At 66.3% G+C, this 14,847-nt stretch overlaps 2 protein-coding genes across 2 annotated transcripts; one reads left to right on the plus strand and one right to left on the minus strand.

Moving 5' to 3' along the window:
• The first annotated feature begins 1,286 nt into the window (after positions 1–1,286).
• PROZ (protein Z, vitamin K dependent plasma glycoprotein) lies at positions 1,287–5,241 on the plus strand. The gene is made up of 8 exons (XM_056129815.1): positions 1,287–1,610; positions 2,149–2,312; positions 2,833–2,857; positions 3,048–3,161; positions 3,501–3,632; positions 3,717–3,799; positions 4,345–4,462; positions 4,707–5,241. Exons 1-8 carry the CDS (start codon positions 1,541–1,543, stop codon positions 5,198–5,200), a joined length of 1,200 nt encoding a protein of 399 aa, XP_055985790.1. The 5' UTR covers positions 1,287–1,540; the 3' UTR covers positions 5,201–5,241.
• Positions 5,242–6,333: 1,092 nt separating this feature from the next.
• Positions 6,334–14,721, minus strand: PCID2 (PCI domain containing 2). Its single transcript, XM_056129814.1, has 14 exons — positions 14,677–14,721; positions 13,798–13,887; positions 13,401–13,474; positions 12,961–13,026; positions 12,105–12,146; positions 11,519–11,573; positions 10,578–10,681; positions 10,419–10,494; positions 10,063–10,204; positions 9,002–9,102; positions 8,320–8,393; positions 8,115–8,240; positions 7,340–7,463; positions 6,334–6,511 (listed from the first exon to the last, which is right to left on the minus strand). Exons 1-14 carry the CDS (start codon positions 14,710–14,712, stop codon positions 6,422–6,424), a joined length of 1,200 nt encoding a protein of 399 aa, XP_055985789.1. The 5' UTR covers positions 14,713–14,721; the 3' UTR covers positions 6,334–6,421.
• Between the last annotated feature and the right edge of the window lie 126 nt (positions 14,722–14,847).

The following is a 14,847-nucleotide window of genomic DNA, read 5'->3' on the forward strand; positions in this document are numbered from 1 at the left end:
ACCCTCACCCTCACCCTCTTCATTTACTGCCCAGCCTGGGCCGGAACGGGGCCTCCTGGCTTCTCGGCTGCGCCTCGGAGTCTCAGCTGCCCTGACCAGGGGGTCGTCACCCCCACAGGAAGAGACCCCCCTTCCCACTGCCCTGCCCGGGGGTCGTCACCCCCACAGGAAGAGACCCCCCTTCCCACTGCCCTGCCCGGGGGTCGTCACCCCCGCAGGAAGAGACCCCCCTTCCCACTGCCCTGCCCGGGGGTCGTCACCCCCGCAGGAAGAGACCCCCCTTCCCACTGCCCTGCCCGGGGGTCGTCACCCCCACAGGAAGAGACCCCCACTGCCCTGCCAGAGGGAAGGACAGAGGCCCTCACTGCCTCACCCAGGAATTGTGACTCACTCGGTTCTGGGGCCACTGGCCAGGACAGGACTCAGCTCTCGGCCATGGGAGCGGGCGTCCAGGAGCGCCTGTCCTAAGCTGGGAGGCCCTGAGACTCCCGTGGGGCCAGGCGCACCCAGACGCACCTGCCACGACTCTCGCTGTGCACTTGTCCCAAGTGCCACGCTGACCACCACGTGTGGCCCTGTGCCCGGCAGGTGGGCTGTGGGGACAGTGGGTCTGTGTGAGGGCTGGGCAGTGCGGTCCTGCTGCAGGCTCTGACCCTGAGCGGGACGTGCCTTAGACACAGGTCAGCTGGCCGGACCCTGCGTCCCGCCACTGTCCTGGGCCGCGCTGACCTCTGGTCAGCCCGCAGCTGAGCAAACAGCAGGGCCTGGGAGAACCTCACGGACACGCGCAGCTCCGCTCACCCCCAGGCCGGCACAGCAGCCGGGCCACCATCACCCTGGGCCGGGGCTGCACCCTGTCCTGGCCCCCAGCTGGAGGGCCCGAGGCTGTGCCCCAAGGACAAACAGCTGCCCCCTGCTGGACGCAGAGCCCCCACCAGGGAGGGGGTCTCGGGCACGCCCTGCCCGGGCCCCTGTCCCCTCGAGGGCTGAGGGGAGCAAGGGAAGTGCACGTTTGGGGGGTCAGGGGCCCCGCGCGGCTCTGCCGGGGTGAGGGGAACAGCTGGCTGGGGGGGACTGTCCCACGGCTGCCGGAGGAGTCAGAGTCCAGGCAGACACGGAGCTCCCCCAGGCCCACCGCAAGGGGGGGATGGTGGGTCTGGGCCCCTCTGCACCCGCCTGCAGCCCACCCATCCCCGCCCATCGCCACGCCCCCTCGCCACCCCTCTCCCCGCCCCGTGCCACCCGCCCCCTCTCCCGCCCTTTCTGCCTGTCATCGGGCTGGGGCAGAGGGTTCCCCTGGTCTTCACTGACCCCCCATCTCCCTGCCCCTGGCAGCGGTGAGACCCCCCAGTCCCCGCTGTGCTCCCGCTCTGGTCCCCCAGGACAGACATCTCTGCCCTTCCCAGGCCCGGTGGACACGCCAGGGTCTCCGCAGGGAGCAGCTGCGGCAAGTCCGAGTCCGTCCCTCCTGGCAGGTCACTCGCTGGCGCCTGCCGCCTCCCCAGCCTCCGTGGACTTTGTCCTGTGACCAGCGGACAGGATGGCCGGCTGCCCCCCGCTGCTCCTCATCCTCGTCCTGGCCCTGGGGCCGTGCGGGGCTCTGCCCTCAGGTAAAGCTCCTTCCAGAACCTTCCAGGGGCTCAGGCGGGCAGGGAAGCGGTTGCCTCTCACCTGCTCATCGGCGCAGATGAGCACCAAAAGGCCGGGGGTGTCGGGAAGGGGCGTCTAGGAGAGACAGGAAGCAAGACCCAGTCCCAGTCTCCAGCGGGCCTGAGGGACCCTGTGCAGGGCGGGGGCTGTGAGCAGCCTGTGGGGTGCGTCCTTCAGGGGCCACATGGCTCCCCCGTGATCTGGGAGACCTCAGAGCTCTGGGCTGTGGGGCTGGGGGAGGCCCCGAGCCTCAGACGCAGGGGGCACCGAGCACCGGGCCCGGAGGACACTGGGACGGGGACCGCCCTCAGCCGCAGCCTCCCTTCGGTCCCAGGTGCCAGCCAGGAGACCACGTCTCAGAACTCACCTGAGTGGATCAGGCCCAGCGCCAGGGGCTGTTCTCCAGAGACCCTTGACCCAGGGCTCTGCCCCCGGCCCCGCGTTCTCACCTGCACTGGGTCCCGGAGGCGGGCCCCCAGGGCTCACTCCCCCCCTCAGTCTTCCTTCCAGCGCCGGCAGCACACGGGGTCCTGGGCCGGTGGCGGCGGGCCAGCTCCTACATGCTGGAGGAGCTCTTCGAGGGCAACCTGGAGAAAGAGTGCTACGAGGAGGTCTGCGCGTACGAGGAGGCCAGGGAGGTGTTCGAGCACGACGGGGACACGGTGAGCCGCTGGGCTCGGCATGTCCTGGGCCCCCCGTCACCTGCTGTGGCGACAGCCTGACTCCGGATTCCTCTCCGGGGAGTCCCAGGCCAGGGAGAGACCCCAAAACCACTCCGGGTTCGGATGTGCAGGAATTTTTAGAGAGATTAAAAAACTCAGAACTGATTCCGATTTGTAAGGAAGACTCAAATTACACTAGTCACGCAGATCATAGGTGCAGGATTACCGCGAACTGGCGCAGGACTACCCATGAGCAAGTGCTGGATCACCACGAGCAGGTGTGGGGTGAACCAGGGGCAGGCACGGGGTTACTGTGAACAGGCGCGGGATTGCCGTGGGCAGGTGCGGTGCTGAGCACTGACTCAGTGCTGACTCAGTGCTGACCCAGGCCTGCTTCCTGCTGTGCCACGGAAGAGCCTGAGGCAGAGGAGCTGCAGTCTGCTCCTCCCTGGGCCCCCCCGCTGGACACAGGTTGGGAGGGGCCGTGGGGTCACGTGTACTCCTGTCTTTTCTCGTCCAGGCTGAGTTCTGGAAGCAGTACCGGGGTGAGTGTCCCCCCCGTGCTTGGTCCTGCTCAGCCCCCTCCGCTGCTGCCCAGGGTCAGGGGAGTGGTGGGCCGAGGGCGGGACCAGCTGCACTGAGGTTCCGGGCTGCAGCTGGAGCATGGACAGAGCCGGGCCCGGCAGCGCGGGCAGACGCGCGGGGCAGACGCACTAGCAGGTGGTCCCTTGGCAGGGGGCTTTCCCTGCGTGTCCCAGCCCTGCCTCCACGGCGGCTCGTGCCAAGACCACATCCGAGGGTACACCTGCACCTGTGCCGCGGGCTTCGAGGGCACCACCTGCGCATTCGGTGAGCCCCGCGGTCCCCGAGGAGGCAGCCCCCTCCCCAGATACTCTGCCCAGATCTGCCCTCCTCGACCAGGGGGCTCACCATCAGACTGTCAGGTCAGGAGAAACTCCCCCAGCCCACGAGCTCCCGGTCAAGATGCTTCTTGGCCCAGTGAGCCAACTCCAGAGCATCACCCCGGCCCGCAGCGGGGCCACTGGACAGGTCCACCCTCCCACCCCCGGGGAGCAGCTCTGTGTCAGGGCGGCAGTGACCAGGGGTCTGGCCTGGGGAGAATGGAAGGCAGGGCCGGGCGGGCCGCGAGGTTGCCTCAGGGTCTGTGCTCTGTCCCCTTCCCCCCAGCCAAGAACCTGTGCTACCCCCAGAGGCCTGAGGGCTGTGCACACTTCTGCCGGCCCGGCCCCACCTCCTACTTCTGCAGCTGCGCGCGGGGCCACCAGCTGGCCTGGGACCGCCGAGCCTGTGAGCCACACGGTGAGTGGCAGCCACAGCACTGCCACGGTGGGGGGCTGAGGGGCAAGGGGAGAGCCCCCTGACCGCCTAATCCTGCCCCCGAAGACAAGTGTGCCTGCGGGGTCCCGAATTCCGTCTGTACGATAGACTCTGCGGGCTGGTGGAAGACCAGGGCCTTCCCGTGGCAGGTAAGAGCCCAGGCCCAGCCTCCCCACCCGTCCGGGTCCGAGAGTTCTGGCTCAGGCTGCTGGGCTGGACCAGGACCCTCTCACACAGCTCACTGCCTGGCCCACCCACCCACAGCCCGCAGCACCCCAGGGCGACACCTGGCCTCCACTTCCCCCTTTCGCTGAGTCCCAGGCCTCTGCCTCAGACCACGTTCCCCGCTGTCCTGGGGCCACACAGCGTACAGGCCCCTCCCGCTGCCCCCAGCCCTGCCTTGGCCACCCTGGGCGCTGTCCCCCCGACAAGCTCAGGCCCGGGCTCTGCTCTCCGTGGGGGCCTCTGGCTTTCTGCCCCCTCCCCGGGATACGTGTTGAAGATTGGAGGTCTACTGCTAAATACGCAGAAAGTGCCTAAGAAAACATTTTCACTTAAGATACTACAATTAAAATGAGTATTAGTCACATGGGGGCAGCAGACCCACCAGACCCACTGCCCTGGCTCGACGTGATGTGCTATGTGGCTGGGCTGCGCCTGGGCACCTGCCCTTCTGGGCCTCTGCATGTTCAAGGTCAGGCTCAGAAACACGCTGGGAACGGCCTTCTGTGCTGGCGTGGTGGTGGACCAGAGCTTCGTGCTGACCACGGCGAGCTGCGCACTCCTGCACACTAACATCAGCGTGGAGACAGGTGAGTGCGGGAGCAAGTGGGCCCCAGAGTGGTGCAGCCATGGGGCGGGGCCACGGGAGCGGGCTATGTGGGTCACACTGTAGATGGTGCTCAGGCCCCGGTGGCCACGTGGCTCAGATCCCACACGAAGTGCATCCTGCAGACAGAGGGATCCAGTGCCCCCGTGTTCCTGCAGGCCCCACGTGACCCCAGAGCCTCACTGGGTGTCGCCTGAGACCAACCTCCCGTGGGGTCTCTGTCCCAGGCCTCCAGGGAGAGCACGAGGAGGTGGCGGTGAGACGCAGACACGTGCACCCGCGGTACGACCAGGACTCAGGAGAGAACGACCTCTCTCTGCTGGAGCTGGCGCAGCCCCTCCAGTGCCCGGAGATGGGGCGCCCCATCTGTACCCCCGAGGGGGACTTTGCAGAGCACGTGCTGCTCCCAGGAAATGGTGGCGTCCTCACTGGCTGGACCTGCAATGGCTCGGAGCTTGAAGAGGTGCCCACACTGCTGGCGGTCACGCCTGTGGACAGCAGCGAGTGTGCCAGCACCCTCAACGTGACAGTCACCACCAGGACCTACTGTGAGAGGGTGCGCGTGGGCCGCTGCTGGGGGGCGGGCAGCGCGGTGGTCCGGCAGCACCAGGGCACCTGGTTCCTGTCAGGGCTCCTGAGCTGGGCGTCCCCGGACCAGCCCGTGGTGCTTCTCACCAAGGTGTCCCGCTACGCTCTGTGGTTCAGGCAGGTCATGGGGTGACGTGCTGCGCCAGCTGGTAATAAAGCCACCTGCCCACGGCGAGTCCCGGCCCTCCGCCGTCTGATGCAGCACCCCACGGGGACCCGGTGCGTTTGTCAAGAGTGTCTGGCACAGGCCGCCAGAAGATGGGTGCAGAGGGTGCAGGGAGTGGTGGGGCACTTGTGCCTCCCACCCGCCTCCAGGGGGTTGGGGGACCTCACAGCCACTGCTAATAACCCCGCTGATCTAACCTCAGCCAGAACGAAAGGGCCCGGAGCCCACGCCCAGGGCAGCCAGGCCCTGGAGCACACACCCACTCTCCGGAGGGGTCTGAAGGCCACACCCAGCCTCCTGTCCGAGGGACTTTCCCAGAGGGAAAGGACAGAGGCTAGAAGGCCCCGACAGCTGAGTTAAAGAAGGGGCCGAGACGGGGCCTGCAGTCTGCCCGCCACCAGGCACGCCTGGCCAGGGAGGGGGAGGGCGGCCGCCGGAAGTGCAGAGGGCCCTGCAGCAGTGAGGTAAGGTGTGCGTGGGCTGGAGTGTCGCCCCCGATGAGGAACTGGGGGTTCCGACGCCTGAGTTCCGGGTCTCACGCCTGACCCTGCATGTGAACCTCAGAACGCACATGTGGGTCTCCGACCAATGGGCAGCAGGCCTGGCACAGGAAGGGGAACGCCTCGTGGGCCAGAACGCCACCGTTTCACGCCCACCATGGGCAGGCGGGGCTCCCTCGGACGATGGTGCCTGAGGAGTGGGAGGCCGGAATGGCGGACAGAGGCACCAAGGGGACTCGGGAGTACGGGAGGGCGGGTTCGCTCCTGCTGCCGCCAGCCCATCCCTGAGGTCAAGTGAGTGCTAGAGGTCCGAGCCCTGTGACACTGAGCCCAGGCAGCTGCAGGAGGACCTCTGCTTCACACAGCTGCCCACACCTGCCCAGCGCGGGCGCGAGCAGCTCAGGACCACAGAAAGACGCCACCAAACCCAGAGGGGCCTGGGCTCCTAAGCACGTCACCAGGGGAAGCTAGACACACGACACAGGCCAGTCGGTCCCTGCCGCCAGCTCTAACGTCAAATACCTTTTATGGGGAATCGTAGAAAATACAGACACACTTGGTCCCACACTCCCGAGACACGAAACACAGCTGCCTGGGTCTCCTCCACAAGGGCCACGGAAGGAGGTGCAAGTGGCCCATGAGGGTGATGGGGTCTTGGCGCCCATGCAGTGCTGCTCACTGGAACAAGTCAGCACACGGTGGACAGAGGCGGGAACGGGTTCTGCTTGCTGACCACCAGCTTCTGATGCTGATGGGAGATATAGCCTTTGATGTGCCCCTGCAGAGAGAAGGCGGTGCTTGTGCCCGGTGACGGCCCATTGGGAGGGACACAGGCACGCACAGGAAATGACAGAGGAAACGACGTATCTGCGACACACTCACACACACATACACACTAGGGGAAAGCCACAGCTGCACACACACTCACACACATGGGGGAAGCCACAAAGCTGCGCGCGCACACATACACACACACACACACACACACACACACACACACACGGGAAGCCACACAGCTGCACACTCGCGCACACACACACAGAGGAAGCCATACAGCTGCGCGTACACACACACACACACACACACACACACACACACACACACACAAAACGGGGGAAGCCACACAGCTGCGCACACTCGCACACAGCAAATGATACGGCTGCTCGCTGAGCTGTCCCACAAAGCGCTTCCGGGAGCGCGAGTGCCTGGGGTCTGCGCAGTGGAACGCTCCCAGAGGGCTGGGAACACTCAGGTGACAGTGACAGGCACGCAGCCACGTGCACCCGGCAGGAGCTTTGGGTCAGCATGAGTCAGGTTATCCTGGAGGCCAATGAGGACGTCCTACCACGTGTACCCAGGCACCTAGTAAGCTGCCACGTAATCAGGTCATCACAAGAGTCGGGTCTGTCACGCCAGGCCACCTACCACACGCACCAGCTCACCTACCACGTGCATCAGGTCCTTTACACAGGCGTCGCATCGTCTGCCACGCGTCAGTCTGTACCACCACGTATGTCAGATCATCTACCACGTTTGTCAAAATCCCCACCACGTGGGTCAGGTCGTGTAGCCCCTGAATCCGGTCACGAGGAGCAGGGTGTCCTACCATGTATATCAGGTTGGCCAGGATGCACTGGACTTCATCAATGTCCACATCCTCCACCTGCATGAACTTCAAGGCCACGAGAAAGGCATCCAGAGACAGCTGGTGTGTTCGGAGCAACAAGTACCTGGAAAGGAAACAGACACGCCTGCTGAGGGCACGGGGGCACGAGGCCAGGCTGTGAAGGCCAATACAGACACAGCCCTGAGGAGCAGGGACGCGCATCAACCGGGCACTGTCCAAGACTCTACCACACACCGGGAGCGCCGAGCTGCCAGCATGACGGCGCTGTGCTCGGACCCGAGGCCGAGCATGCCTCCCCGACACGGGCCACGTGGTCTGGATGACCGGAGGTGCTGCCTACGGCTGTGCAAAGGGGACCAAGAGCACGGGGACCAGGCCCGGTGCGGAGTCTGCCTCTGGGTCACACGAGAGGGAAAGGGCGACAGGCTCTGCTCCCCTAGGGGGAAGAGGGTGATGGAAAAACTCGAGGACGAGGGGATCAGCAGTGACAGAGGGGAACCTACACGAACTCCGACTCCGGGACAGTGCGACCCACACGACCCCAACCCGCCTTCCTGCAGCACAGGCCGCGCCCAGTGCCATTGTATTGGCGCCAAAGGCGGCAGCCTGGGTGGCTTCACTGCGCTGCACTGGGAGCGTCTGGCTGCCCCAAACCAGGGCTGAGAACACGGAGTCTGCGACCCCAACCACGGGGGGAGAAGCGGGCGAGTCAGGCTGTCCTGGGGGAGCCCCGCAGAGCCCCTCGAGGCCTTACACTTTCTTGAAGAGGTTCCTGTAGGTGATGATCTTCAGCTTCTCGAGGATGAGGAAGATGCCACAGCGGATGAAGAAGGCCTCGTGCCGGCTCAGGGCCTCGTGCAGCAGCAGCAGGTTCCCCTCGCTGGGGCGGGCGGGAGGAGACGCACGTCAGCGCCGCCCAGGTCGGCCCTTGCCCGCAGACCCCCCGGGGCAGGGCCTACCTGACCGCCCGGGTGACCTCAGCAAACTGCAGGAGGTGGTACTTCTCTAGCAGCTCCATGGTGGGCATGTGACCCTGGCAAGAGTTGGCCCACAGTCAGACAACCTCTGGGCAGCCCTTCGGCAAGAGTCAAGTCCCGAACACTCACGTCCCTTCTGGCTTCTCTGAAGCAGGGGCAGAGTCACCGTTCAAGGCCGGTGAGGAGGACAGCACAGGCCTGGGGCCTGGGGCACCACGGACTCAGAAATACCACCTCCAGGCGGGCAGTACAAACGCCCCTTCAGCCAGAGCCCGGTGCCTGGGTCCCAGGGGTTCCTGAAATGGGTGGGGAGGCGGTCTCCCCTCCCCCGGCACCGCCTTCCCCCCAGCCTTAATGTGTGTTCGACAAGGAAAGAGAGGCAGGGAAGCTCCCCCGTCGGTTGTTCCCGGGGGCCCACAAGCAGGCCAGGATGGTCTTGCTCCCTCTGGCGGACCCAGGCCCACGCCCCGATCTCGACAGCAGGGGAGATGGGCCACACGCGTCCTTTGTCCCGTGCTGGCTGCACCTTCACAAGAAGCGCCAGGGCCTTTCCGGAAGGCTCCGCGGCCGGCGGGTGTGCTGATGCCGCTCAGGTTGGGACTGGTCAGCCCACCTGCTCTGTGGACGCCGGGCCCAGAGACGGAGGGGGAGGGACCCGACTCACCAGCAGCATCTTCACTGGCAGCAGGTAGATGAGGATCATCCTCTTGTTCTTCTGGCTGGAGCGGTGGCAGTGCTCAAAGGCGAAGGACAGGTACTCCTCGGCTGCAGACAGAGGTGGCACGTGGGCCCCCGCCCCACCCACGCTGCTCACCCCAACTCGGAAGGGGACTAGGCGGATGCAGCCATGAGCCACTGCGGCAGCTCTGGGGCCCGAAGGAACCTCGGGGAAAGCACGTGTCCCCAAGGGTCCACAGAAGAGCCTGTTTCCAGGGCCCATGGGAAGGGGACAAACTGACGGCCACACCGCGAAGGGCTACTGAGGCAAAGGCTGGTCTGGGAAAGCTGGCAGGACCCGCGAGACGCAGGGGTGTGTGTGCCTCCGCCGTGTCCCTGCGCGACAGCACCCCAGACAAGACTGTGACGCCAAGCAGGCGCGCCCAGCAGTGCTGGCGGTGATGAGCTGGAGCCCAAAGCCAGTCGCAGAAACCGGCCCCAACCGGAGGAAACTGGAAAGCGGGGAAGGGCCTGTCACAAGATCTCAGTGGGACGGGGCCTCCACTAAGCACGCACGTACACACGTGCGCAAACACAGAGATGCACGCTGACACCGGTGGGAACACGCATGCGCGCAAAGAAGCGTTCACGTGCACACACACGTACCAGCAGGGCAACGCTGGACCCTCCCGGCTCTAGAGGGATCTGAACTCTGGCCTGGAGGCCAACAAGGAGGGCCCCAAAGCACCAGCTCACACTAGCTCCACCGGGGCTGCAGGACTAGCAGGCTGTTCTCAGCAGCCAGCACAGGGCCCCAGAGCTCACTCAGCCCCCATGCCCAGGACCGGGTGAGCCGCTGGGGGTGCAGGCGCCCGGCAGGGAGCCAGCTAAGGGCCGAGGTCCCGGCCACATCCTGGGCTGTGTGCGCCTCCGCCGTGTCCCTGCGTCGTGACAGCACCTCCGGCCAGCCGTGGCCAGGGAGTGGGACGAGACCCAGGAGGGCGGCTCCCGGGGGAGTCAACAAGAGGGCAGGGCTCCCCCTCGCGCGGCACAGGCCCCGGCACTCACCCTGCTTGAAGTCGCTGTCGAACATGGCCTTGCGCCCCACGTAGTACCTGTACGTCACCCTCTGAGCCGTGCTGTAATCCTCCTTCAGGTTGGAGCTGTCGATGGCGCGGATCAGGGGCTTACACAGGTGCAGCTTGTTGATCTGCCAGACAAGCAGCCCCTGAGGGTCGGGGACCCCGCCCGTGCCCCGTCATCCCTGAGGGCCCACGCCAAGCCCACGGGCACCCGGAGCAAGCAGCACCCTTACCCTGGGGGTGTCCCGCTGTGCCAGGTAGAACGCCTGGCACCCCCGGGGGCTGCGTGTCGTGCCCGGCCCTGTGGCCACGGTGATGCTGGAGGCCGGGCCCCCTGCCCACCTTGAAGTAGATCTTGAACAGCTGGTTCACCAGGAACAGCATGCCCCACTTCTTGGAGTCCTCGATGCCAGCCCGCCTGTGCAGGAGACGGCGTGCCAGTCACGGGGAGAGGGGCCGCAGGGCGGGATGGGCGGAGGGGGGGCGGAGCCAGGTCCTTACGTGTCGCTGGCGCAGACGCGGAAGCAGCCCATCAGCAGCTCGGCCGCCTTCTCCAGCATGTCCCCAGTCCTGCTCTTGCCTTTCCTCACCAGCTGCTGATCTGCCTGGGGAAGGGGATATCACGCCTGCTGAGAGCCCAGCCGAGGGGCTGGCAGGGCTGGCGCGTGTGGCCTCGCCCCGCTCCCCCTAGCTGTGTCCCCATTGGGTGTGTGGACCAGGCTCTGGGGTCAGACCGCCCGAGGGCAGGCCAGCACTCTGGGACGTCAGTCTCAGAGTGGCCACTTCCGGCCCTTGCTCTGGGAGCCCCAGCGAGAGCATCCGGGCACTGACCCCTCAACCTGGTGGAGCCCGCAGATGCCCCGCAGGGCCTGAAGGCCTCGAGCCCCACGGCCAGACCAACCCTGCCCGGGGCTCGCCCAGGCTCCCATCCACGGTGCAGGAGGAGGAACCCCAGCCCCAGGGCAGGTGCTTGGGGGCTCCCCAGCAAGCCCTGGAGAGGGGCCTGGCCCCCTCAGAAGCCTCACCCGGGGCTCTGCAGAGCGCGGACCACAGCCTGTACCACTGTGCGTGCACGTGCGTGTGGGGGGGGCCTGGTGTCCACGCTGTCCACCTGTCGGCCTGGACTCTCAGTCATTCGCAAGAATTGAAAAAGCCATAGCAGTCCTGAGGACCTCAGTGCCGAGCTGTTCCCCTTCCCGGACCTCCCTCCTGCCCACAGAAGTGGGGGTCGGCCCACAGGCTCTGAGGAAAGCTGCTCGGTCAGATGCGCCAAGGGGGCAAGACAGCCTCCCACAGGACCCACGAGGACGGGGGCAACAGGCGCCTCGGGATCATGGGGGCGCCGGGCACCAGATCCAAGCACAGGCCAGGAGCCTGCTCAAGTCCGGCGGGGCCCGTCCCCACCTGCTCTGCAGCCCGGAGATGCCGCGGGAGACACTCACACTGTTGGCGAAGATTCGCAGGTCCAGCGCCACTGCGTACATGACAGGCAGCGCCCTGCAGTAAAGAGGAGTCCCCAATAGCGCCGAACCCCAATGCACCCGAGCCTTGCCAGGGTCCCTCTGGGGCCCCACTGCTGCCCCATGCCAGCATGCCCGGGCAGCCGCACCTGACACTGCCGGGACGTGTCACGGCCCAGGAAGGGCCGTTGTGAGGTGCCTGTGCACCCCCACCAACAGCTCCCAGACAAGTTGTGACCCCTTGACCTGGACGGGGCGCCGGAAGTGCCCCGAGCATCACCCATGGCCCTACCCCTCACTCACAGGAGCCAAAACCAAGGCTACGTTCCCAACTGATCCCTTACGAGGAAGACCCCCACCTCCCTCCTGCCACCTCAGGACACTCAGCCAGCCGCTGCCCTCGTGCGCACACAGAAGTACCGACGTACACACCCACCATGCCACCTCAGTCAAGCCGCCGGCCGCTGTCCCCCCCCCTCCCACATACGCGTGCGTACCACACCGCTGCCCTCACACACGCATGCACATCTCACACACGCTGCCGCCCACTGCCCGTGGACCCACTCACCAGTTCTCCTCCTTATGAGCCTGGAATGCACGCAGGAAAGACATGCCAGGTCAAGGACAATTCACGGACAGAAGACAGGTGGGAGGTGCCAGGTGCCACTCCGACCGAGAGATGTGGACTATACTAGGCTAGGGCCCAGACAAGTAGAACAGGACCAAGGCGCAAGCTTGCACGTGACTGACTCCAGTTCCACTCCCAACAGTACACAGGGACCCCGAGCACTGCCAGGACGATCCTGAGCACTGTCAGGTGTGTCCCGAAATCCAAAACACAAGTAAACCTTGTGATTTCCTACTAGTACACTGCATGGTAAGAAAATTCCTGCAGACGCAAGTTGCCTCCAATTGGTCCTGCCACAGCTTTGGTTGCTGAGTCCTGATCCTCACGTTGTGCCAAAGCTTCAGAACCACTACCACAAAACCTGGCGGCAGGCAGGAGGCTGGCCACTTGCCTTGACATGGCTGACTCAGCTGCGATCCTGGCCACCCCACAGGGTCCCCCAAGCCCCACGAGGAATGACCCTTGAGCACAGGAGCCAGGGGTAAGCCCTGAGCACCTCCAAGCGTGGGGGCAAAAACCTCATCGATGATAGGATGTTGTCATGGTACCAGGATCAAACCCAAGGCCAAAGAGAAAAACCCCTGAGTCCAAAGGAAACACAGCTGCTCAGCTGCCGACTCTTCTCCGCGTGGACATCCTGAGCGGCTCTCTGAGCTGCCTCTGCCCACGGGCACCGGGCCTCAGAACTAGCCTCAGACCCCACCGAAACCCCAGGGTGCTCTCCCAGGGAGACAGCACCAATGATGGTACCGCACGCAGCCAACAGCGGTTCAGAAGGGAGAGAAGTCAAGGATATTGGACGATGACCGTCTGGCACTTGTAGGCCTCGATGAAGTCGTGGTTCCCCACTGCGTAGGTGCACCTGGAAAGGACGCCGGACTGAGGAACAGGCAGGGGGCACAGGACATGGCCCTCGGGACGACAGGAACCTACGGCCACCGCCAGCCCCACGGTCCCAACAGCAGTGTCCCTGGAGGGAAACTGGACAGACGGTGGGGGGAGGGACCAACGTAAAGGAGCAAGAGAGGATGCAGAGGCCAGCTGGGTCACAACCAGTACTGACCAGGTGACTGTCAGTGCTCACAAGCGGTGTCAAGACCGGTTCATGCTGACAGGCCGGTGAGGCCTCTGGCCGACAAGGCCACTCTTCACCACACCTGGCTGGACAGCAGGCGCCCTTTCCCCAACGGACGTCCCTGAGCAGGGAAGCACGCCCTCCCCACCCCTGCGGCTGACCTCAGGTGGGCGGCGAACATCTCGTCGTAAGGCGGCTCCAGCACCTGCTGGCACTTCTCCTCCGGGGAGGCCATCTGCAAAGGGAGAGGATGGCAGTGACCAGCAGGTGCAGTGAAAGAGGCACTTCCAGGCCCGGGGCCGATCGCCGCATGCCAAGAACAGAGCCGCCCCTCCCGTGGAGCTGGCCTCGGGCCCTTCAAGGGCCTCCATCAAGGGCCTGCCTCCCTCGGAGCAGGGGTGGCCACCTCTGCCCGGACACCTGCCAACATAGAGGGTGGCCTACCCTGCTCACAGCCGCACGAGGCACTGGGGACAGCCAGCCCAGGCAGTCTCTGCCCCTCCACCCCCTGCCCCAAGGGCAGGCAGCCATGTAGGATAGAGCGGGGCCCTCGCCCACCTGTAGCCGTGGATTGGCGACGTGCGGGTGCTTGAAGGACACCAGCTCCGCGCAGGAAGCCCCATCTCTGCTGTCGATGGCTTCGCAGACCTGTCGCAGAGGAAAGACTGAGCATCCACTCCACCCCGCTCATGCCCCACGGGAAGGGGGATCTCGGCAGCAAACGGCCGGAGACAACCTTCCTGCGCGCGACCCAACGGAGCAGATGTCACTCGTGTGCCAGCCCAGCCCCCGGCACCGCCGGGAGGTCCCCGTGGTCGGGACCTTGTCCCGTGACCCAGGACACGAGCTCTCGGCACCACCCCGGTCCAGGTGCGCGCAGGCCCGGCGCAGACCGTCACACCGGGGCGGTCGGTCCCCAGGCAGCGCCCAAACTGGCGGAGCGCAGGGCGGCCGCCGCAGGCCAAGCGCTCCGCCCGGGGGGGGGGGGGGGGGGGGGGCTTTCCTCGCTAGCAAAGTCACGGCCGAGAGCTGGATCCGGACGTGCTCGTCTCTGGACGGGGAAACGGGAACGCAGCGAACGGAGAGGAGCTCTGGGCCGGCGGGTGTCGCGGGGCTGCCGGGGACGCTCCCGGGCCGGGCGGCAGAGGCGGAGCGCGCGGCGTCCGCGGGAAGCCCCGCGACACCGGCGTCCCCGGCTCGGGGCAGGCGGGGCTGGGGGGCAGCGGCGAATCCGGGAGCGGAGCGGAGGGGGCGTTCGCGCGAGCTCGGAGGCGGCGGCCCCGAACCGGCTCGGGGTCAGCAGCACGCGCGGGGGGCGGGGGGCTGCAGCGTCCCCCCCGCGCCCCGCACGGGCCGTGGCTCCCGCACCCGAGCCCTCCGGGGCCCCGGACGCCCGCTCCCTGCGAGGGCAGCCCGCGCCCCGCCGCGCGCACCCACCTGCTGCAGGTACTGGTTGATGGTGATGTGCGCCATGGCGGCGCCCGCCCGAGGCGTCACTTCCGGCGGCGCGTCACTTCCGGCGGCGACGCCCGCGCCGAGCCGGCGCGCCGGGGGCCCTCCCGACGTGGCTGGGGCGCGCGGCGTCACTTCCGGCGGCGCCCCGCCCGC

The sequence above is a fragment of the Sorex fumeus genome, unplaced genomic scaffold (assembly GCF_029834395.1).
Source record: "Sorex fumeus unplaced genomic scaffold, SorFum_2.1 ptg000072l, whole genome shotgun sequence".
Taxonomy (NCBI): Eukaryota; Metazoa; Chordata; class Mammalia; order Eulipotyphla; family Soricidae; genus Sorex; species Sorex fumeus.

What these genes read in the sequence shown, in the direction of transcription:
- PROZ (XM_056129815.1), top strand. Translation starts at nt 1,541, where the DNA reads ATGGCCGGCTGCCCCCCGCTGCTCCTCATCCTCGTCCTGGCCCTGGGG. An exon ending in GTGCGGGGCTCTGCCCTCAG is followed by an intron (nt 1,611 to 2,148) that starts GTAAAGCTCCTT and finishes TCCCCCCCTCAG; the next exon opens with TCTTCCTTCCAGCGCCGGCA. An exon ending in GGGCACCACCTGCGCATTCG is followed by an intron (nt 3,162 to 3,500) that starts GTGAGCCCCGCG and finishes CCTTCCCCCCAG; the next exon opens with CCAAGAACCTGTGCTACCCC.
- PCID2 (XM_056129814.1), bottom strand. Translation starts at nt 14,712, where the DNA reads ATGGCGCACATCACCATCAACCAGTACCTGCAGCAG. An exon ending in TCGCCAATCCACGGCTACAG is followed by an intron (nt 13,475 to 13,797) that starts GTGGGCGAGGGC and finishes CTCCCTTTGCAG; the next exon opens with ATGGCCTCCCCGGAGGAGAA. An exon ending in GAGGTCACCCGGGCGGTCAG is followed by an intron (nt 8,241 to 8,319) that starts GTAGGCCCTGCC and finishes CGCCCGCCCCAG; the next exon opens with CGAGGGGAACCTGCTGCTGC.